Source organism: Meles meles, chromosome 1, assembly GCF_922984935.1.
Source record: "Meles meles chromosome 1, mMelMel3.1 paternal haplotype, whole genome shotgun sequence".
NCBI classification, from domain to species: domain Eukaryota; kingdom Metazoa; phylum Chordata; class Mammalia; order Carnivora; family Mustelidae; genus Meles; species Meles meles.
The window spans coordinates 50414285-50439534 of NC_060066.1; the positions used below are offsets into that span (position 1 = coordinate 50414285).

Consider the following 25250-nt stretch of genomic DNA (forward strand, 5'->3'; position numbering starts at 1 on the left):
CATGACTGAAACTCTTTATCCAACATGGCTGAGGGATTATTTAAAATGAAATTGGTAGATTCTCACCTGTAAAAATACTCCCAAGACAGCTAGTCCATCTGGCTCATGAGCTGCCTCAACAAAGCTGGGGTATTTGTCTGAATTCCAATGAACAACATGGAGCTGAAAGGGACATAATTCAAATGTTATTTTTTTAAAATCCTTAAAAACATAAATGAAAATAAAATATTTATATAGATGTTCTGGGTTTGTGCACACATGTGTATAATGTATTCTTCACAGAATCCTTTTTGCTTTTGTCTAAATTAAAAGCCAAAGACAAGTACGATGGACACTTGGAGTCTGTGGTATACTATAGGAAGGTCTACAGCACTAGTTAGAACGTTCTGGAGCATCCTGCCAAGCCCCTCTCGTCCAAGAAATCCCAACCATTGCTGCTGAGTGACTTAAGGCTCCTCCCTAACCTTCCGCGGGTGGAAATGCAACAGAGCAGCCTTAGGTCAGATCTCAGCTAGTGGCAGAGTCCAGGAAACAAGCTTAGGCTCACAGGAGGGGGGAGAAGTCAACTGATGTTAGTTGTAACAATCCTGCTGCTAAGGACAGTACCGATTGTTCTTGAAACTGCCTTGTCAGATGTTCATCTCCACACCCGAAGACTTTTTATGACTGGAAAAAGCAAATTCTCCTTAACAGAACTATCTTAAGCAGTATTCACACATGTGTTACCTTCTAGAATTATGTCCCAATCCTTTGCTGATAGCAAGTTTTAATGGGGACAAAGAGGCTTTGTCTAGGAACAGGAACTAGGAATCAGGCACATATGAGGATGAAAATGAGAGGCAGTTGGTGCTACTGAGGTGGGAGAAAGGAAAGAAGGGGAAAGGGAAGGAGTTGGAGGACCTGGAACTCTAGAAAATAGAAAATACACCTACTTCACTACTCTGCCCTCTTGCAAGTGGCATCCTGCAAAATCCAAAGGGGGCCTAAAAGTTCTGTGACTGTACACAGTACTGTGTCCCAAACACACAAACAACTGTGAAAGACAACTGTGAAAGAATAACAACAAGGCAGAAAACCACCCCGGGGAGATCTTCAATCCTGATTAAGGGGAAGAACACACTACAATAGACACCAAAGGGCAATGTGCCACACTCAAACAATTTGGCCAAGATCATGAGCATGCCATGCTGTCCAAGAACCCTTGTACAAAGGACTGACCTCAGATACAATCTCCTTACAGTGAGTCCTTTGGGCACCTCAGGGGGGAAACACATATGAAGGATTTCATGCACAAATCACCTTTCTAGCTGTCTCTTAAATGAGAGAACTGAGTATGTTCAAAGTCATGGTTTTAATCCCATGCCTTAAATATAACTTCCTATTTTATAGGCAACTAATATGGGGGAATTTCTGGATAAATAAGAATTATCACAACCAGTGAGCTACAAAACCATGAAACACTCCACCATCCATAAACAATCAAGGAAGGCTGTGGGATATACAGATCGAAAATGCAAAGGTGGATCCCTGCGGTACCATGTTCTAAGTTGCTATGAGATAGCTGGAGGAGGAACGAAACCTAGAAAACACTGGATGATGAAACAAAACTCATTTGGCTCACATGAGGTAAAGACATTCCACTCTAAGGGAGGGGCTGAAAAGAACATTAAAATTGTTTTAAATGGCTCTGTGCCAACCCATCAGCTCACTTTGTAAGAGATGACACTAAAGAAAGAAAAAGAAGTGAAATGATATATTTAGTTTCACAACTGATTAGAAAAGGAATATGTAACTAAAGAGAGATGAATCTATATATCCTTTTCTTGGTTAAAAAACAGCAATTATTTACGGGTGCCTGGGTGGGTTCAGTCAGCTAAACGTCTGCCTTTAGCTCAGGTCATTATCTCGGGGTCCTGGGACTGAGACCAGTGTTGGGCTCCCTGCTCAGCGGAGAGACTGCTTCTCCCTCTGCCCCTCCCCCCACTTGTGCTCCCACTCACTCTTTCAAATACATAAAATTGTTAAAAAATAAAATAAAATAAAAAACAACAGCTATTTAGAATATTATGGAAAACTAGAGCAAGAAAAATCTTTTTTTTTCCCCAAGTCTTTCTCTCTCCCACACACCTTGCCTAATTAGCACCAATAGCTTCAGAGGGACTGATACCACTTGTATTAGCGTTCATATTTGTTTTTGCGGGGTTTGGGAGTTTCTTTTTAAGATTTTATTTATTTATTTGATGGAGGGAGAAGCAGACTCCCTGCTGAGTATAGACACCTCCTCCCCCAACATGGGGCTCAGCCCCAGGACCCTGGGATCAGGACTTGACCTGAAGGCAACCACTTAACCAACTAAGCCACCCAGGTGCCCCACCGTTGGTATTTGAATTAAAACTCAAACAAATAATAAATTCACATTTCCAGACCAACAATGACATCTTCAGTGATTTAAGCAAATGACAAGAACTCATAGCCACAACAAAACTGGAAATGAGAGGATTCTTCCCTATTGGAAATAATCTTTTTTTTTAAGATCTTATTTATTTATTTATTTATTTGTTTATTTATTTATTTATTTATGTATTTATGAGAGAACAGGAGTACAGGGAGGGGCAGAGAGAGGAAGAGAGAATCTCAAGGACGCTCCGTGTTGAGGACCCTGAGATCATGACCTGAGCCAAAATCAAGAGTCCAACCCTCAACCACTGAGCCATCCAGGTACCCCAACAATTTCTAAATTATAGTATTATTCAACTTTAGCATTTTTAACTGCATACTATTGATATGTAAATTATGTTTAGCCTGCCAAAAATCACCATTAATATTAAAATTATAGTTTTACTATCAACTACATATTTAATATGCTTATTATATAATCTGTACAAACTGTAATCAGATGAAGTTTTAAATAGGGAGTGGATTATTCGTCTACTTTTTATAGATGCACAACTCCTGGGGTAAGGTTTTTCCATGATTTAAAACACTTTAATCTCTCTCTATAATGTCACAAATCATGAGATTAGACTCAAAGTTAAATTTTTATATGGTACACTCTAAATGTTTTCTTCCTTTCATTTCTTTTCTTCTTCTTCTTTTTTTTTTAAGTGGATACAACTCGATGACAGTCATGAAGTTGGGTACAAAAGTGGCTGGAAAAACTAATTAAGAATCATTTCTACAGCTAAGCACAAAGGGATTCTTTTGAACCTGAAACCAAATGTGATTCCCAAATATCTCCATCTCTAGCCTGGACATCTTCCTTAACCTCCAGGTCTGTACCTAATGGCCTTCTTGCATGTGAGCCTAGAATATCTAATAGACACCTCAGACTTGTTGTGTGCACAAGAGAAAGTCAGCTTCTCTCTGCAACCTGCTCCTCCCTGTACTTGCTCATCTGAGTAAGTGGCAGAAAGATCCTCATGTTTGCACAAGCCAAAGTCTTAGGAGTGTTTCTAGACTCCTGATTCTTCTTCCTTCAATCTTGCTACCCTTTTCATTGGCAAGTCCCACTGATTTTCTTTCCCAAACATATCCTGGACTCACCTAGCTCTCTTTATCTCCACCACCTCCATAGCCCAAAGCACCACCCTTGCTCATTTGAAATACTTCCATAAACTTCTAACTTGTCTCCCCACTTCAACATTTGCCTGACCTCTTCTCCACACAGAAGCAAGTTATATTTTACAAAATATAAATTAGAACAGGACATTCCCCTCCCCAAAACCTTCCATCGTCTTTGTCTCAATACATCAAGGATAAATTCCAATCTTCTCACCATGCCCTACAAAGCCCAACAAGACATGGTCCTTGTCTGCCTCTCTAGGACACAGCCTATATATAACCTCCTCTCATTAATTCCAATCCCAGAAGTCAACACCTTTCGCTTCCTAAACGTGCCAACTTCATTTCTGCCCGAGGTCATCTGTATTTGCTGTTAAGCTGTATAGATTTAGTGAGAAGCTATATAGATTTTCTCATGATGAGTTTTCCTATCTATTTAATCATACTACCAGATCCCATAGTATTGTTCCTAACAAAGAACTTACCATATACCATTTACTTACGTGTTTATTGTCTACTTCTAACACCCCACCAATCCTGAGGTCAGACCCAGACTTCCTCATTCTCCATCAGCATTCCTATCTCCCACCAGAAACACGGACCCCTTCTCTCCTTCTCTCTCAAACCAAATCAGTCAACAAATCCCACCAAAGCTGCACTGGCCACCAGCACTCCAGTTAACTGGGCTATCTATCATCTATTACCCGGAACATCCCCCAAAGCCTCCTCCTCACTGACTCTCCTTATCCACTTCTGCTTCAAACCAATTTATGCTCAAATTTATATTCAAAAATATGAGGGCGCCTGGGTGGCTCAGTGGGTTAAGCCGCTGCCTTCGGCTCAGGTCATGATCTCGGGGTCCTGGGATCAAGTCCCCCATAGGGCTCTCTGCTCAGAAGGGAGCCTGCTTCCCTCTCTCTCTCTCTCTCTCTGCCTGCCTCTCTATCTACTTGTGATCTGTCTCTGTCAAATAAATGTTTAAAAAAATATATGAATATTTTAAAAATGCAAATATGATCACTTCACAATTCAAACCCAGTTAATGGCTTCCCACCGCACTTAGAATTAAGTTCACAAGGCTTACCATGATTGATCTTTGTAAAATCAGGCTCTCCGGCCTTTCCAACTTTACCTCTGGCATCCCTCCACTTCGTTCTTTGTGTGCTAATTCCACTGGCCACTCTGTTCTTCCAATATGTGACTACCCACCCACGTCCTCACACTTGAGTCTAGGCAGGACCCCTGCTGTCTCTGCCCTTTGCCTGGCTCACTCCTGTTCATCCTTCAGGTTTAGGGTTGAGGGCCTCTTCCCAGGGAAACATTCCCTGGCTCATCCTTACTTCCTTCCAGCACGAGTAAGCTGGACAAAGATGGGCGACACAGTGGGGTCACGATGACTTCTTAAAGAGCGAATGATTCATGAACAAATAAATAAAATAAAAAACAGCCTTAAACACATATTAAAGAATATACGAAACTCTAGTCAAAGCTTTATCTGTTTCAAGAGGGAAAGTCTACGAAGATGTCTCTTGTTCTTAGGTCAAGACTCTGAGCCTCTGGAAAATTTCAGGACAGGACTACCATTTTCAAGAAACAACGTGCCAGCTGAGATAAAACCTCTCGAAAGTATACTTTCAGGTTTATGACACTAGGAAGTATAACTATAAAGCAATGTGACTAAGTTTTTTTAGTTGCTTAGAAAAATTACAAAGCAGTAATCCAAAGCCAGCTCAATCCCCACAGAAACTTTCAGATTTAGAATAACGTATTCAATTCAGAACACAAAACTTTAGAAAGCAACATGAAAACTATTCAGCAGATGATATAAACTGAGGCACCACACAGATTCAGGAGTCCCACTTTCTATATTCTTGGCATCTTTTATCCAGTGCCATGGAACACTTTGGATATATAATTTATTCCCTCCGCAAAACAGAGCAGGTCCCATATCCTAAGCAATTGGCCTCAAACAAGTGTTTTAAGGAGACAAATGGATGTTTTGGTTGGTAGGCTCAAAGACAGATGTATGTGTCAATGGAAGAGCAAAACTGGAAAGCTCTCTTGGCTGATTTCTCTCAACAGCAGAACTATAAATGAGTATCTCAACTCCACAGCTTAGTAGCCATGAGAAAATGAAGAAAAACTTTACTTGCCTGGTAATGCTCTGTTTCACCTAGACAACTCATAAGCCAAATTACTGTCACTTAAAAAGCTTTGGTTGCATCACACAATAATTCACTCTCATCTCATGGAAAAGTTGGGTGTTAGCAATATTTAACAGTATTAAAACTTACAGTATATTACACTTTGTCATTTAACAGAGGATTAGAAAAAGGAGTGGTATTAATGAATATAATTACAAAGGAATAACTTCCCAATTAAAAAAAAGTCAATGAATGCTTTCTTGTGTTATGACTTCAATAATTAACAGAGATTCCCTTTTATACCTGTAAATATAGAGGTACAGTAGAGTTTAGAAGAATTCGTGTCTTTGTTTCTTTTACCTATAAGGAACTTTGCCATTTAATATCACTTCTACAAAATATGATATTAGTATACACCCGTGTCTGGACCAAATAAGTACACAGTTGGGCCCAAATCAAATGTCTCTTTCTCTGCCTTCTCCCTGGACTTTCAGGAAACACAACAGATATTCTAAAAAGAGTTTATAAGTTGGTATCAGACAGACGTGAGTTTAAACCCATCTCAACTGCTTCCTAATTGGGTAAATTATTAATCTCTCCAAACCGGCTATTTACTCATTTCTAGAAGGAGCACAATAACCTTAATCTCCCAGAGTTAGTGTAAGGCTCAGAAGGACCACATTTATAGCTCTCACACTGATAAACTCTCCTATTGATGGAATAAAGCAATACCAGACACTGATTCCTAATTGGCTCAGGATCAGTTTGCAGTCAAGAGAGCTGTTCGTTGGGTTCCTTATATCCCACCACCTAGGAAAACACTGAATCATGAATACATGGCCGATGGCTTACCTCTGCAGCATATCTCACACCATCCACCACATGTTCAGAGCCGTGATCATCAGCAGACCCCCAGTGAAGGTGAAACTGTCGCAAGCGGTAGCTTCCAGTGAGAGGACCCCCACGCAGAACTATACACCAATATATTTCAAATTGTTAGCAAGAAGAAAATACTTATACATGCCGCTATAATCCACATCATCTCCCTGAATGCCAATATATTTCAAATTGTTAGCAAGAAGAAAATACTTATACATGCCACTATAATCCACATCATCTCCCTGAATTATTCAACGTGTCCATGTCCACCAAGGAATTTTTTTACAAATGTGTCATTCAGTTTGCAGACAGGCATACAATTTTTAGGTATACGAGGAATGAACACAAACATTTTAAAAGGTTGGAGAGTCCACGATACAGATTTTTATGGGATATCTGGGAAATCACAGTGGTTTAGAAAGCAGAAGAAACTGGGAATTCCTGAAGTAAAGAATGAGTCTCTTTATTGGAGGATGTCAGCCTCTCTGAATAAGGATGTGATATGTCAAGAGTGCCACCTTGAACTTGGGGAAGTAGCCCAGAAGCAATGGTTAGAGAACAGGTTCCAGCACTGAGAAGACCGCTCTTACTCTGTGATCTTGTATCAACTCTAACTTCAAAGCTAGAGCTTTCATGTCTGTCACCTCAAGATACTAATGCTCCCTCCTCCTAATGCTTGAAAATAGAAGAAAAATTGAATACAAAGAACTTATCACCACTGCCTGGCACACAACCAGCATGCCGGACATGTTAGCTATTCTATTGTTTTTAGGATGACTACAAAAAATTGGCCAAGAAGCCCATCTTCTGTACTTGAATTCAAACTCCCAGGGAAACCTGGAATACAGGGCAAAATTAACTTTTTTTGGCAACAGAGTCATATCTTAAGTATACAGAAACTTTCTTAAGAGAAAAAATAGCTCGAAACTGTCTCCTCCTAATTAATTTTTATTGGGCATGTTTAAATGATATGGGGGGATAAGAAAGCATTGGGTGTTCAGTACACCATGCGCATTACTAATCTCCCTTCAACATCCGATAGAAGTGTTAGATTGTGAGCTGCAGCCTTAACAAGAGTTTGATTTAAATGACCCTCCTCTTCAGAGATTTCAGATAGGGAAACAGAGATACAGAGTTAGAGATATCTCAAAATTGTCAGGAATGATCCACCTTAAATAAGAAACAAAAGATGTTATGGGGTTCCTGGACGGCTCAGTCAGTAGAGCATGTGACTCTTGATCTCAGGGTCCTGAGTTCAAGTCCCATGTTCCACAGGGAGCCTACAGAAGCAAAAGATGTTAAGATGTATCACGTGCAGTTTCCTACACACAGCAAGGGGAAGAAGGGAAAATAACAGTTGTCTAAAGCATACCCCTCGTTGAGCTATACTATGGGAGAGAAATGATCCAGACTGCTGTCTGTATTAACTAGTACAACTGAACTCATTTCTTCCTTACTCAATTTGACTCAGCCGAAGTTGAACATCAATGATGAAGAGTTAGTGTGGTTGGGATCAGCAAACTTGGGAAGAGTCCCAGCTCAGCTACTGAATTATGTGATCTTCCAAAACTCACTTAAGCCTCTGTGGGAGTCAGCTTTTTTGTCTCTATTGGTGTTCATTTGTCTGTCTATTTTTAATTAGGAGATTGGACTGATGCTCCTTAACTTCTACAATTATCAAAAGTACCAAGGAAAAATACTGAACATGTGCAATAAAATTTGGGGGGATGTTGAATGATTGGAGGTTTCTTTAGATTATTTGGATCCAGATTTCTTTAGAATAAAGACAGCTATTTCCAAAGACCTCTGAAAAATAAAAGAGAAGCATTTATATCAGACTCGAGGGCTTGCTCTGTTGTTATAAACAGAGTAGTTTTACTGCTTTGAGTCTCCCACTAATAGTGTTCATGAGGGCAGAAACTCTGACTGGGTCCCTGCTGGACCCATCACCTAAGCATGGTAACTATCACAGAGCAGATGCATGATAAATATTTGATGAATGAATGAATAAAATATTTGATCTGTCTTTAAACAAGCAGTCAAAGATGATTCACCAGATAAATTAATTTAAAAGGCACATTTGCCTAAGTGACTCCATTCAGCATGGATGCAATGGCATTCCAAATGAAAAGAAATCATTTTTTAAATTTTTTTCTTTTTTCTTTATTTTAATTCCAGTTAGTTAACATATAGTGTGGTATTGGAATTCAGTGATTCACCACTTACATATAACACCCAGTGGTCGTTACTTCAAGTGCCCTCCTTAATGCCCATCATCCATTTAGCTCATTCCCTCCACTCTCCTCCCCTCCAGCTTGTTCTCTATAGTTAAGAGTCTTTTATGGTTTGCCTCTTTCTCTGTTTCCATCTTATTTTTCCTTCCCTTCCCCTATGCTCATCTGCCTTGTTTCTTAAATTTCACATATGAGTGACAGCCTGTGATAATTGCCAAAGAAATCAACAATTCTATTGTCCTTTTTTTTCCCCCTTACTGTAGCATAATAAGATCTGAGCTGAAACAAAAAGTCATTCCCTCACAGATAAAAAGCAGATTAGAGTCATCAATGTGGAATTAACTTTGGGAGAAGATGCAAACAAGCTGGCTCAAGAGAAAGAACGTGATACCAAAAACAAACACGGTTAGGGAAACATCCAAGAATCATGGTTGATCTCTGGAAAGCCTACTCAGAATCCAGGGTTTAAAGCCAGATTAGCATAGCTCTGCTAGTTAAGCAACAAAGATTGCCTTATACTCTATATATCTTACTCCACATGTGAGTGTTTCATCTACAATATCCAAACTGGGACCATAATCAGCAAACGTCTACTTATGAAGGAAGACATTCTCTTGAAGCAGAGCTCTTTTGAAGAAACACGGGTTGGGGAAAAGTGAGTCAAAATATTAAGGTTAATTTATCACTGACTTTGAGATAGTCTATAAGAAAATAATGAAACTATGGTATGAAATGAATACAGGCAACAAAAATTATTTTTAAGGAGAATGACTTCATGTTTTCAAGGGTCAAATCATTCATCTTCCTCTGCAACTGAGATGAGTAAATAAATATTATTGTCTCCATCTTATATGTGAAAACGAATAATCATTTCTCCAAAATCACCCTTGGTATACATGTCCGCTTATTCTTTCATTCAGAATTTTTCTTAAGTCTATTCCAAATAGAATACTCATATAAGAGGTCTACAGAGATTAAGAAACCCGAGTTAAATGCCATAAAAGTTTGGGAAATTTTTAAGATCTTAGTAAAAGTGTCCTTGTCATTTGTTATATGCTGCAAAGACCAACAATGTTGTGAAACTAGAAATGTATATGTTACTCCCTTGAATTTGACTTTGTTAGAAATTTGCTAACCCTGCTTATTTCATGAAACTACACTGTTGTCAGTGGCCTTAAATGATAAGCAGGGCTTGCAACAAAATCAGAAAAAAAAAAATTTAATAATTAACACACTTGTCTATGCATGTATTTACTGCCTATCCCACCAGCATACAAACTCTTTTAAGGCAGAATCTCTCTTGTTCTCTTTGCATCGTCAGTGCCTAGGACAGTGTCTGCATCAGTAAAAACCACTAACATAAAATAGGAAAAAGACCTCATCTGTAGAATCACTTCTCCATAGACTTTGGCTTATAAGGTGGGTCCTGAGTAAGTGACCTAGGATTGCTAAAGAACATGTTCTTATGACTCTGAATCTAATGAAATTGCTGTGTGGTAAACAGTTCTCTGGAGTAAAGCTACTTGAACAGCACATCTGTATTTTGCTTGGAATCTAGGAAAAGAGGAACCAAACAGCACAAAACTGTCAGGATTGTACCATGAAAGAGAGACCAAGGCCATAATTGTTTCCGGTCCCTGGGGCCTGAATTCTTTATGGAACCAGGAAAGTCTTCATTCAGTCTGGCTTCTTTTGCTCTGAGCATATGCACACCACCTTACTCTCTCATTGCTCATTCATTCAATGATTCTGAAGAGCTTACTTCCCGCCTGCGACTGTGTTCAATGCTAAGTAAGTATAGGATGCTGAGTAAGGTCATCCCTACCCTCAAGGAACTTACAGTCTAGTGAAGGAAACATCATTACACTAAAGCTTTGTAATATCTACATTGTCACAAATCAGCAATTCAGTTTCCCGCAGATCTGGGCTTCTGAGCGGGATCACACAACTAAGATATTCTTCCCCCAGATCTTTTTCTGTTTTGTTTTGTTTTCTTTTCTAATGTATAACTTCAGATCTTGTGAATTTGGTTAATTTCACGTAGTTACCTAGAACAACGTAACTAGACCTTGATAACTAGGCTGAACTGAGAAATTAATAATTTCTAGAGATGAAAATTAAGGAATAAACACTGAATTCATCAAGTCACTGGTATTCCTAGGAGGCCTTTCTTAATGAGAAATCAGCTTCCTTTTGATATCTTTAAAAAAAATTTCTGCACAACATATCTCATATATGGTAAGGATACAGACCTGTTATGTATTCTGTGTTATTATTAGTAGTTATTAATGGTTGTTAAGTGCTTACTATATGGCGGGAACTCTCATTTATTAAAATATAAAAATTAGTACAACAGCCTTTAAAAATTAAATATTCAAACAATGAATAATCCACTAATACTTAGGTGTCAAATGGTAAATATTGATTTCTGGTGGTTTGTAATTTTATTGAGATTTCACCTATGTAGACTAACATGTCCTGTACCATAATGTCATATCAATTTTCTATGTCCTCCAGGAAACATCATACCAAAAAAAAAAAAAAAGTTAACTGAAACACACATTTACTGAGTACCTATTGTGTGCAAGGCTCCATACTAGATAGATGAGTAGACAAAGCTATTGCCCACAGGGAGTCTTCAGCTGAGTGGAAAGAGAACCAACCGGCAGTTACAAAGCAATGTGGGAAGTTCTGTGATAGGACAAGTCTGGGGTGCCACAGGGAGAGTTGTGGGGCCAGTCAGGTGAGATTCCCAGAGCTGAGATCCTGTCTGAGTACGGAAAGACCAGAAGCTACGGTGAAAATGCCCTTGTCTTTCCTTACCAGATTATTTCTCCTCTGCCACAGCCAACAGGCTTCTTCCCCCAGAATTTCATATCCTCCTTCCCCCTTTTTACTTTTTTTAAGATTTTATTTATTTATATGACAGAGAGAAAGAGAGCACACAAGCAGGCAGAGGGGCAGGCAGAGGAAGAGAGAAGCAGCCTCCCCGCTGAGCAAGGAGCCCAACGCGGGACCTGATCCCAGAATTCTGGGATCAGGACCTGAGCCAAAGGCAGACACTTAACCAACTGAGCCACCCAGGCGTCCCTGCCCCCTCTATAAAGGACTATTAAAATTCTAATGTGTGACGCACTGGAGGTTAACCACGCGGAATGCAACTTCCCAGACAAAGAAGCCCTACGAGGACCATGAGGAAGGTTTCATGTCTGTGGTTTCTTGATTGGTGGGATTCAGAGTTAATTTTGGTCAAGAATGTCTTCTTTACAAAATGGAAACTGTTTTCTTCAAATCAAAGTGGTTTGCTACAGAAAGTGTCTTTGTGTTTTTTGTAGTTTACCATAGAAAAAGAAAAGCTAACAATTTATTTTAACTATAGTGGTTTCTACTTTTTCACTGATTTAATACCCAGAATAACCATGAAACATTCTCTTTTATTTTGAGAAAAAAGAATGAGAATCATGACCCATATTTATGTAGTTTCTGTCTCAGAGGGTACTAAGTACTTCACAGACATTTCCAATTAACCCTGGTAATTTCACTGTGATCTAGATAAGAGAGAAACCTTCACATGGGGGAGAGGGCACACATTACCAATCACAGACATGGTGTCAAATCTGGAAACACAAACAAACTGATTCCCCTGGGTTAACCCAAAGTAGAGGGAAAACAGGAGGAAGAGGGAAAGAGACAGGGAGAAAGAGGAAGAGAGAAGGAGGGAGAGGAAGGAAAAGAGAGAGGGAGAGAGAAAACCTTAGTCATCATCAAACAAATTAGAGTAGGAATTTTTTATGACTAAGGCAGCCCACATTTATAAATTAAAAAACTTTGGGGTATCTGGGTGGCTCAGTCAGTTAAGCATCTGACTCTTGGTTTCAACTGAGGTCATAATGTCAAGGTTGCAAAATCTCCACACTCAGCAGGGAGTCTCCTTGAGATTCTCTCCCTCGCCTTCTGCCCCTCCCCCCACTCATGAGTTCTCTCTCCCTCTCTCTAAAATAAATAAATCTTTAAAAAAAAAAAAAGCTTAAAGCTTATATGAAGTACAGTTAATCACTTCTTACTCTAAAACTAGGAGTGGATAGCCTCAAGCTTTTATGTTTGAGATATATACAGTATCAAACTATGATTAAGGGTGGTGTAAACTTTATACTCAGGAGGCTTGGACTATTTACAATGTACCCATCAACCATATCTATTAATACAGTTTCATAAAACTTGAGGGCTTGAAGAAAATACAGTTGTATATAGTATATAAAAAGCGAGTTCCCGTTTGCCCCCCAAAAGTTAAAAATACCACGTCTTAATCTTTCTTTGTGCATTTTTTCTCAATGCACTGATGAAAATACATCTTCTATGAATTTGACATATAAGAGAAATTTTGTGGGCTTATAATTTTTGCTAGTGATATAGTATCACATGAATACAGAATATTATTACTAACCTAAATCTGACTTAATGAATAAATCTTCTTCCAATTTAGGATTTTTATAATTTAACTATATTTTTAATTAATAGACCAAATACAGCATTATCCTAATATCAGACTAAAAAATAATTCGTTAGAAGCCTTAAGAAGTATTACAAAATTCGATTCTCTCTAATCTTCTCTCTCATCCAAACTTTAAACTGGATATCATCCATTCCTTGGGAGTTAATAATGCTTTAAGAAGGATTAAATGTTCATTTTAGGGAAATTCACTTTTCTACTTCATCTAGTTATCCAATTAACAAGTAAACTGAAGTCTTTTTTTTTTTAATTTTGTACATTAGGTTGATGTCACTCTTTTTTTTTTTAAGATTTTATTTATTTATTTGACAGACAGAGATCACAAGTAGGCAGAGAGGCAGGCAGAGAGAAAGGGGGAAGCAGGTTCCCTGCTGAGCAGAGAGCCCGATGTGGAGCTCGATCCCAGGACCCTGAGATCATGACCTGAGCCGAAGGCAGAGGCTTTAACCCACTGAGCCACCCAGGCGCCCCAAGTAAACTGAAGTCTTATTTGGTTGGTCCATGACTTATTCACAGTGTGAAAGACATTATCCCATGAAACAGTCTAATAAAACTTTTATTACCAGTTCTAGTAAAGTACTGATAAGAAACACACAATCCACAGGTATTTTAAATATGAAAGACAAGAAATCATAATCATCCAAGACCCCTGTCTCCCACCAAAAAAAAAAAAAAAAAAAGAACCAACCTGATTTGTCCTCTGTGTCATCAAAGTCAACGCTGAAGGAATGGCCACTATTACTGATGATTTTGGCTGAGTTTGCATCATACTTGATACTAAGAGGTCGCAGGGAAGAGTCATATTTCACTTCTTTGGTTTTAATCTCAATCGGAGATTGCTGGTCCCCATCAGCAATAGGGAAAAATTTATTCCAATGAATAGGACCTTAAATATATAGGGCCAAAAGAAAAGAACTAATTAAGTTATTTCCTTTACCAAACAAGTGCTCTGTGCTTCAGTTGAAGGAAAAACAAATTTCATCATCTTCAGGGTCTTCATATCTATTTTTTTTTTTAAATAAGACTAGTTGCTTTTATTATGGGTATGAAAACCTCCTGGTTTTCCCTAATTCATTTGCAGCATTCAATTAACCCTTATGGACAAAAAGCATGTAAGTTTTAAAAAGTACTATCTAGGGATGCCTGGGTGGCTCATTCAGTTAAGCATCCCACTCTTGGTCTGGCTCATGATCTCATGGGTCATGAGATTGAGCCCCATGTCTGTTGGGCTCCCCACTCAGCACAGAGTCTGCTTGAGATCCTCTCCCTCTGCCTCTCCCCCACCCTCTGCAGGCACGTGGGCTCTCTCTCATTCTCTCTCTCTAAAATAAGTAAATCTTTAGGGGAAAAAAAGTACTTTCCAAAGGTACCTTTCTACCAAACTACAAACAACAGCACAATTCATCACTGAAAACAATGAGATTCAGTTTCAGCTCCAAGAATGATCTGTGGAAGCTCCAGCAGTCAACAAGTTCATGGGATGAAAGAATGGAACTGAGAAAGCTGTGTAGTAAAAAAGGGTTCAGTTCTATTCCTATTTCTTTCTTCTATCGCTCACTGTTGTCCTCAGGTGTCACCCAAGCCTCACTCAGTTGCCTCTGATGTGCAACAGGCACACTAAGGAAATATATAAATTTTTCATACAGCATAATCCAAATAAAATAGCTGCACCACATAAAGAAATGTAATATTGTTGGTTATCTTCAGGGGCGTCAGGTAACAATTTCTTTCTTTCTTTCTACATTTCAGAAGGGTCCTCTGAGCTTATTTTGCCAGTGTTACATTTGAATTCCTACACAAGGGGCAATTGTCATCCTGATCCTCTACTCAAAAAGTCAAAATTGCATCTAGTTCCCAAGCCAGACATATTTGGTAAACTTACATGAACCAATAAGCAGGCAATTCCCTTGCCTACACTCTTCATTTCTCTGGGAGACTTGATTCAAGTTCTGCCTCCCCAAATCAAGAGTAAGATTGCAGCTTCAAGTAACCTCTAACTCATTTCAGACATGAGTAGTCACTTTATAGGTTAGAGGCTCTTCTTGTCTACTGTGCCTGCAATTCACTCAATAACCACCAGGGCAGCAGAGCAGAGGGCTACTGAAACAGTTCACTAGATTTCTCTAACGTTCAAATACTTATTAAAATGACATAGCATGACAATTAAACATTCGTTACTGACAACGACAACAACATTTTTTAAAGGTTTTATTTTTTATTTGAGAGAGAGAAAATATGAGTGGGGGAGGGGCAAAGAGGGAGAAGCAGGCTTCTCACTGAGCAGGAAGCCAGACATGGGGCTTGATCCCAGGACACTGGGATCATGACCTGAGCCAAAGGAAATCGCTCAACCAACTGAACCACCCAGGCGCCCTACAACAAATATTTTTTTAAAGATAAGATTTAGAATGACATTTCAAGAAATGCAAATACATCACAATTATCACCAGCTTCAATCTCCAAACCGAATGCTCCATATTACTCTTCAATTTTGCAAAGGAAAAAGCTTATGCTCTTTCCTTTGCATATGCTTCAGGTATAAAAAGTCAGAGCATGACTATATAACTATACACACAACTTAAAAGCTCTTCTCTCACGAATCTGACACTTTGGACTTCAAAGCAACTTGAACATCAAAAGCCCTTGCCTATAACTTATTATAGAAAAAGCATTACACTTCCTGATTTATTAAGTACTCCAGTTTACCTTTCTAGTACTTTCTCTGTGCAATCTAGTCCTTGCTTTAAGTGAAAAAGTTTTCCTATCTCACTGTCACCAAGTATGACTTAACCTGATGAGAATTAGATTTTGAATATGTGACGCATATATCACAAAATGTTGTTGACCTTTTTCTTTCTCTTCCTAATTCCTTTATTCTCCTATTGTCAATCCTTTATAACAAGAATATTTTAAAAGCAGAGGCAACCCAAGATAAAATAAAAATAATTCCACTTTGCATAAATTATTCAATATCATCTATTAACCACCATAGTTTAACCACCTTTTTAAAAATTTTTCCGTCCAACTTTAAACCCATTTAAACATAGTTCTTAAGTAGAAATACACAGTGATTCTTCCACTGATTCAAGAACTTTTGAATATCTATAGAGACATGTAGTTTTCAGTAAGTGTCACACTCCCTAACCTGAACAAATAAAACTATCACAGGTTAGTGCAAGAACTTGTAAGTTTTTGGCGAAGGTGGTCCCCCCTTCCCAATGCCTCAATTCATGGTGTTCGTTTTATCATTGCTACTATACCCAGTTTAAGTTTCCTTTCATCTGCTAATTCACTGATTCTGTCAGTGTAAACAGAAAACAAGCAACCAAACTTGCCTGGTCAGGTTCAACATATTTCCAGTAGGATTTTGCCATAGCTGATCTACTTACAGGCATAGTCCTCAGAAAGCTATTGCATCTAAAAGCAGGAAATGGCCCTATAATTCTTAGCAGAAATATAAAATCATTCCTTGGTAGTGGCTTTTCAGAGATAAATGTTTAAATTTCTGAAAATGAGCTCCATTGGAGCCACTATTTTCTAACATATAAACATATTAAAGAGTGATCAGTACTCACTGATCGAAAACACCCTTCTTCTTCCTAACTATAGTGAGGGCACTGTCGATACCCAGTAACTATTAAATAACAAAAATTAAAACCATTTCAGCAGAGAGGGAAATTAAATTTGTTTTGTGTTTTCCCCCCAAACATAATTTGGAAAGTAGCAAAAGTGTGAGATTATAATTATAGTTTTAGTCAAAAAGAAATTCACCTAAATTATACCTTTTATTATTAAAGTTCTAAATTTCACCTGCTGCCATTTTTAAACTGGCAAGTCCATCATAACCTCAAAAAGGCTACAATGACAAATGAAGCTTTTCTGTTCCTTCGTGAAAATAAACTTTCTATAAAATTTGACTGTATGGTACTGTTAATAATATACACGTTAATCCAAGGAAGTATTATTATTATTATTTTTCACAGATCTAATTTTTTTTTAATATTGTATTTATTTGACAGAGAGAAATCACAACTAGGCAGAGAGGAGGCAGAGAGAGAGGAGGAAGCAGGCTCCCCGCGGAGCAGAGAGCCCGATGTGGGGCTCGATCCCAGGACCCTGAGATCATGACCCCAGCCGAAGGCAGAGGCTTTAACCCACTGAGCCACCCAGGCGCCCCCACAGATCTAATTTTGACAGTGATTCACTATCATGCTCTCTTGGTGTCACTTTGCAGTTATTTCAAATAATTTTTCTTAAGATTTTATTTATTTATTTGACAGAAAGGGAGAGATCTCAAGTAGGCAGGGAGGGAGAGCTTCAGGCTCCCTGCTGAGCAGAGAATCCAATGTGGGGCTCAATCCCAGGACCCTGAGATCAGGACCTGAGCTGAAGGCTTAACCCAGTGAGTCACCCAGGGGCCCCTCAAATAATGGTTATTTTGATGATTTAGTATATAGAAGAAAAAAAGTATACATCTTATTATAACTGTCACTCCCATCAATAAATACATGTTCACCAACATGCTAAAATTTGAATAATCCTCTGCCTCTGCAAAGAAGAGTGTGGGAGAGGGAGAAAGGGTGAAGAACTAGCCTGAAGTATAACTTCATTTTTTCAGAAAGACTAAGTCTTCCTAAAGCTAACAGTACCAAATTGCCATGCCAATATTTTATAGTAACAGTTTTAAGAAAATTGCAGTATTTTGGTTGCCAAGAAGGCAACGTCAGTCTTCAGGGTTGCAATTCAATTATTAAAAATTCTTAAGTATAGCTTCAAATGTTTTGCATGATTTGTTTCCTCTAGGTGAATAATTAAAAAACTGAAAGCGAACTTGTCCTCAATTCATTAAGGCATGTCATCAGACTTCTAATCTCCGAGCCTTTAACTGATAAGTAGTTACTAGGGAAAGTGCTCGGCTTTTCAAAGGAAAGTGAACGGACGCGTAACGACGATTTCGGGGAATCTTCACGGGGCTAACGCACGCCAACTCTCTCCCCCACCATCAACACCCGCCAAAAGACGCTTTTCCTGTCTACACAAGACTAAGCCTTCCCTCCACTTCCTGCATTCAGCTTTGGGGAAAGCTGCCCAATTTAAAGAGGAACCAAAAAGTTTCTCCCAAGTGCGGGATCAGCAATGTGTGTTCCGTCCCCCACAGGCGCCCCCCGAGCAAAGCCCTCCCTCCGACCTGCAGAAGGCGCTCACCGTTGTGCTCGCCGTATCCCCAGCTGAGCCGCGACATGGTCCCTCGGGTGGGAGGCAGAGGAAGATGTGGCAGGGCAGCGAGAGGAGGGAGCGAGCGGGGCAAGCGCGCAAGCCGGTGGAGGCTGTGGCCAGCCTAGGGAGGGTCCGCCCGCCGCCGCCTGGCAGAAACCGAGCGCTGAAACCCCGGGGCCAGGGCACTAACGACCTCGTCCGCCAGGGGGCAGCGGCGTGCAGGAAGGCGGCCGCGCGTCTGAGGCCGACCCGGGGCGGTGGTGCTGAGCTGGGTCCAGGGGCACGAGTTTGAACTCCAGAGAACGAGAGTGGGCATGATAGAGAGGCCGAGGGGAAGGGTGGGAGGAGGCAAAGAAAGAGCGAAGGGTTTCCAGAGGTGATTTTCTGCCTCCTGAGAAGGAGTAACCCCGGGAAAGGGTCACTTAGATAGAGGGCTATCCTGGGAATGAATGAATCACTTGAGCCTGAAGCTGTCAGGCTGGGAGGAGGAAATGCTCGTGGAGACAAGGTCGTTGATGGTGGCCGTCGTGGTGATTATAAGTACAACACAATAATGACGATGGCAACAGCCACAGAAATAATTTAATTGTTATTCATTAAAGGGTTACCATGGGCCAGTGTCTGAACCAAGACATTTACCCACATTTTGCCATTAGATTCTCAACATTCCTTTGAGGAAGATATTATAATTGTCCCAGACGCTTAAGAGAAGCTAAGTAACCCGCCCCAGGTCACGCAGCTAATAGGTGCGGATAGTTCCTACTAAAAAGGGTCGGATGTCTCTTCCCTTCCCTTCCCCAGCTTGGCTCTGCGGCCCATTCATCCTGTTCCCTTCGTGATTCTCACTCTGCAGGCAGTGGCTTGGGGAGTGAGGGTACCAACCTGATTATTGATTCTTGGTGCAGAAGTTCTGCTGCCCTTTTGTCCCCACTGAGAGGAGGGTGTTCATTCTGTCTTGTCTTGGATGCATGGTAGGCTTGCTGTCCTAGGGCTGAAAGCAGAGCTGAACTGAGTGCAGAGCCTTGAATTTCTGTCCTGGAGTAGTGGGTGTTCTGGGCTCAGAGTGAAAAACAAAGAGAACTCTGAGACCTGCCAGGATTATAATTACTGTTCCAGCTGCAGAAGGGTTTGAGTGGGGTCAATTTGAAATTTCAGACTGAACTGTGCAGTGTTATTTATGGACAGACTAATGCAAATAATTTCTCCATGGTCATATGAGCCTTCCATAAGAGATGTAAGAGTTGCTCTTCAATGATCATCATCCACTTTCTCCCGCCATCCACACAGCAGGGGCTTAATGTGGTAATTGCAAGTATCAGGAGGGTACCCCTTTTGGTAACCACTGTACTGTTTAAGGACCACTAAATAAAGATCAATTTGAATAATTCTTCTTTAGACCTGACCTAAATACCCCATAGTGCAGCCTGCACTTCCTTCTGCTTCTGTAAATCTTAATGAGGTTAGAATGCAATGGGGAAAAAATTTTATACAGCCATAAGTACAATAAAATTTATGCTCCTCTTATACCTAAGGGAAAGCACAAGCTTTCTCTTCCAATATTCTCTGGCACAATTGGGTTCATTTATGCTGGCATAATCATGGCCAAACTTTCAAAGTTTTACCTATATTTCACTTTCACTACAAAAGACAAAATACATATATGTATATATTTATAGGCGAACATATATTAAAGTACTATGCTCCAAAATACACAAAAATTCTTGAAAACTCAACAATAAGAGACAACAACCTGATGAAAAAATGTTCCAGGGATGCCTGGGTGGCTCAGTGGGTTAAGCCTCTGCCTTCGGCTCAGGTCATGATCCCAGGGTCCTGGGATCAAGCCCCGCATAGGGCTTTCTGCTCAGCAGGGAGCCTGCTTTCTCCTCTCTCTCTCTGCCTGCCTCTCTGCCTACTTACGATCTGTGATATACATAAATAAAATCTTTAAAAAAAATGTTCCAAAGACCTTAACAGACATCTTAACAAAGAAGATATACATATTGAAAATAAGCACATGAAAGATGCTCCACATCATATGTCATCAGGAAAATACAAATTGGGACAATAATGAGATACTACTACATACCTATAAGAATGGTGAAAATCCAGAACACTGGCAACACTAAATGTTGGCAAGGCTGTCCATTCATTCATCATGGGAATGCAGAATGGTGCAGCCACTTTAGAAGACAGTTTGGCAATTTCTTTTTTTTTTTTTTAAGATTTATTTATTTATTTATTTATTTGACACACAGAGATTACAAGTAGGCAGAGAGGCAGGCAGAGAGAGAGGGGGAAGCAGGCTCCCTGTGGAGCAGAGAACCTGATACGGGGCTCGATCCCAGGACCCTGAGATCATGACCTGAGCCGAAGGCAGAGGCTTTAACCCACTGAGCCACCTAGGCGCCCCCAGTTTGGCAATTTCTTACAAAACTAAACATACTCCTACAATACGATCCAGCTATCACAGTACTCTGTATTTATCCAAGTGAAAAGTTATAAAAATCTGCACATAAAAGCCACATAAAAATCTGCACATGGATGATTATAGCAGCTTTATTTTTAATTGCCAAAACTTGAAAGCAACCAAGATGTCCTTCAGTAGGTGAATGGATAGTTAAACTATAGTACATCCAGACATCTGAATATTATTTAGCACTAATAAGAAATGAGCTATCCAGCCATAAAAAGACATAGAAAAACTTCAATGTCATACTGGTAAATGAAAGAAGCCAATCTGAAAAGACTACGTACTGTATGATCCCAACTATATGAAATACTGAAAATGACAAAACTATGGAGATAGTACGAAGATCAGTGGTTGCCAAGAGGGGGGGCGGGTGGTGCTGAGTAGACAACACAGAAGAATTTTAGGGCAATAAAAATACTCTGTATGAGGAGCACCTGGGTGGCTCAGTCGGTTAAGTGTCCAACGCTGGATTTCAGCTCAGGTCATGATTTCAGGGATGTGAGATGGAGCCCTCATCAGGCTCTGTGCTGGGCATGGCGCCTGCTTAAAATTCTCTCTCCCTCTCTCTCTCTCTTTCTGCTCCTCACCATGCCCCCTCCTTTTCTAAAAAAATACTCCATATGATATTACATTGATTCATACATGTCATTATACATTTGTCCAAACCCACAGGATATAAAACACCAAGAGTGAACCCTAAGGTACACTATGAACTGTGGGTGATAAGGATTTAAGTTCATCATTTGTAAGAAATATAGCCTCTTGAGGAACAAGTTGATAATAAAGGAGGCTAAGCATGTTGGAGATTTTATGGGAACTGTCTATACCTCCCTCTCTATTTTGTTGTGAACCTAAAATTACTCTAATAAATAGCTTTTTAAAAAAAATTAGCAAATAGGGGCACTTGGGTGGCTCAGTAAGTTAAAGCCTCTGCCTTCGACTCAGGTCATGATGCCAGGGTCCTGGGATGGAACACCGCATCAGGCTCCCTGCTCGGCGGGAAGCCTGCTTCTCCCTCCCCCACTCCCCCTGCTTAAGTTCCTTCTCTCACTGGGTCTCTCTCAAATACATAAATAAAATCTTTTTTAAAAATTAGCAAAATAAATTCACAAAATACTAATGAAGTCATGTAAAACACACAAACACACATACAAACACACACACACACAGAGGAGGTAGCATGTAGGAGGTCCACTGCCAAATTTGGGACAATTTGGCCATCAAAAAGAATAATAATAGTAATAGACTGTGACTTCCATTCCCCAAAATACCCATGAGCCACAGTGATACCGAAAGAGAGAGAAAATGCTTCTTTATGAGAGAATGCAAGCTACTAAGTACAGATAAAGTGGTAGAATTATAAAACCATCATTTTTGCAAGGCTGGTGTAATATCTGGTTCAGGTAAGGATCATTAATGAGTGCTAAAACTTCTAGGTGAAATGCTATTAGGGATTAGGATATTCATTCAGCCTGGGATTAAGAGACAAAATACATGTCACAACAAAACGTAATGTGTTACCCTCAACTGGGTCCTAGGTTGGAAAGAAAGACACAATCCCTGCGCTGGGGACAGTTAAAGAGTTGTAAACACAGACCACATATAGGTGATATTATTGAATTGATGCTAATTTTCATAGGTGTGGTGATGGTACGGGCAATACTTTAGGAGATGAATGTCAAAGCAATAGGGCCGAGGTACCTTCCTGTCTGAGACTGACTCTCCGATGCCTCAGTCGATAATTGGTGCATCTTGCTGAAGGATGTCCTCATGTTACAACTCTCACATTTTTTTTTGGTAGGTTTTAAATTTTTCAAAAAAAAAAATCTGGGGTGACGGAAACCTTGTATTTCCTCCAGTTAATGACCCATTAGCTTGCTAAATAACCTTTTATAACTAGGTGTGGGTTTTCTCCTTAACAAAGAACCTTTGTCTCCAGGTTCATAACCATGAAGTGTAAACACATAGAGGAAGATGAACGCTGACCAGAGAACCCAAGATTCCTGACCAAACACGTGGCCATAATCTCCACTTCACTCTTGATTCAATTAGATCCAGGTCAAGTATCTTTGCAACGAAGCATGCTTAAGTCAGATCACTTCTTCAGTGATCACTGTATGTTACGAACAGCACTTGTAAGTGATAACTCTAGCCATAAAAATATTTCATTAAGGATGGTAACATATTGAGAAAATACCAAAGTATGAACTAATATTGTTCTATGAGGGCACATACAAATATATACAGACTTCCTCTGAGATGCACGTTTTTTCAAGGATTTTTTTTAGAAACTGATTGCTAACCCAAGTGGCTATTATCATCTGGCTTTTCTGAGCAGTAAACTGAGATGAACAAATTTCCTCAGTTACCTAGAGAGGCAGGGCACACCTTTGGGGACATAGCCCCAATTTGCAGAGTCCCAAGTCCAAGGTGTTCCACTCTGTGCCCATTTCTTTCATTCAAGTCCTGTGATTTGCACAGCTGGGACTTATTAACCACAGGAATGTCTTATCATTTGCTATCTTTGGAGAGTGTTGGTTTTATGGAGCTGATACTATGTGGGGGTTTTGATTTCTTTAATGTCCCATTCCTAAGGTTATCCTAAGGTTATTTTAAGGTTAGGATTGTGTAAGGCAATCTCCTAAAGGGGCTAAAGGGACTTGCCCAGGTGACCCAGGTTTCATGTCAAGATGGGAATAGTCAGACCAGAATTGAAAAGGTAGCTTCAGTGAATCACCTCTCAAGTCACTTTCCAGATAATAACTTCCAGAAACTGGAATATTTTGTCCTATATTGTCAGACAAGAACATACATTGCCAAAACCCTACGTTTTACATTTTTGTTCTTTTGTTTAATCTCATACAGTCTTCTAACAGGAAATTATCACGCCTTATTTTATAGTGTTTCTTATCTTATTTGAGCATATTATAAAAGTAGATGAAGCAGGAAAGAGAAAAGGAGAAAGCTAAGATTGTTTAAAAGGAAACAAATTTGTATAGACATCAGATGAGTGTTGAAAAGTCCAGATAGTCAAGGCAAAATAATTCAACCGTCAAAGAATTTAATTAATTGTTATTAGTTTGGAATGGCTAATATGGAAAGAAGTCAGTTTCACTCTATTGCTGTCAACTCTTTGAAATATGACAGACAGAATGAGGGGTGCTAACAGGCATTCTGTCATCAGCACTAAAATGGTTTACCTACCCTCTTCTGTCCTCTAGGGAAGGAAAGTGTGTTCTCTCAAGAGCAATACCCAAATCCTCATCTCACCATCAAACAAGGTTTGGTAGATTCCCTGATCCAAGAAGTTCTCTGCTGGATAAACCATTTTACCACAAAGATTTGGTGCACTATCCCTACCTAGCAAAACTTTACACTCCCACGAAACATTTACTATTATATCCTTTATAACCTATGTGACCAGCTCCTCTTCCTCTTGATCATTACCATCAGTATACTAAAATATTCTAGAATTTCCTATTTTTAGAGGTAAAATCCCTCCCTGAACATACACATAGCTCCCATTTGCTGCCCATCCGTACTGTCTGGTGTTTGTTCCTTGGGTTCTTCTATAACCAACTGTATTAGTAACATTTCTCCAGAAAAACAGAACCACACATTGTGTGTGTGTGTGTGTGTGTGAGAGAGAGAGAGAGAGAGATTTTGTGTAAGGGATTGGCTCACACAGTTATGGAGACTGACAAGTCCTGATATTTATAGTTTGAGCTGGCAAGCTGAAAGCTCAGAAGAGCCAATGCTGTAGCACCACCAGTCTGAAGGCTGACAGGCTCAAGAACCTGGAAGAGCCTATGTTTCAGTTCAGGTCTGAAGGCAGGAAAAGCTAATATCCCTGTTCAAAAGCAGTCAGCCAGGAGGAATTCTGCTTAACTCAGGAGAAGGTTAGCCTTTTCACTCTATTCAGAACTTCAACTGATTGAGTAAGGCCCACTCACATTAAGAAGAGCAATCTGCTCTACTCAATCTACTGGTTTAAAGGCTAATTTCTTTCAAAAAACATCCTCACAGAAATACCCAGGAAAATGGTTGATCAAATATCTGAGCATCCTGTGGCCCAGCCCAGTTAATATTATGTTGAGACATAGCATTAACCATCATACCAACCTTTAAATTTTAGGGGTTTGGGACTTTCTACTAGGATACCTTTTCTCTCTATGCTCTCATCCTAGGTACTTCCGCTGTCCATGGACATCATCTACCTAGTTTAGAAATCT

General features: G+C 39.7%; 1 protein-coding gene across 1 annotated transcript in view; it reads right to left on the reverse strand.

The window, feature by feature from the left end:
- Positions 1-18749, reverse strand: part of CA13 (carbonic anhydrase 13) — a 34341-nt gene extending 15592 nt beyond the window's left edge. Inside the window, exons 1-4 of the mRNA XM_046028309.1 lie at positions 18534-18749; positions 14017-14214; positions 6558-6676; positions 67-162 (exon numbers count right to left, since the gene is read on the reverse strand). Coding sequence (XP_045884265.1) covers positions 67-162; positions 6558-6676; positions 14017-14214; positions 18534-18570 — 450 coding nt within the window. The 5' untranslated portion in view covers positions 18571-18749. The remainder of the gene's footprint in view (positions 1-66; positions 163-6557; positions 6677-14016; positions 14215-18533) is intronic.
- Between the last annotated feature and the right edge of the window lie 6501 nt (positions 18750-25250).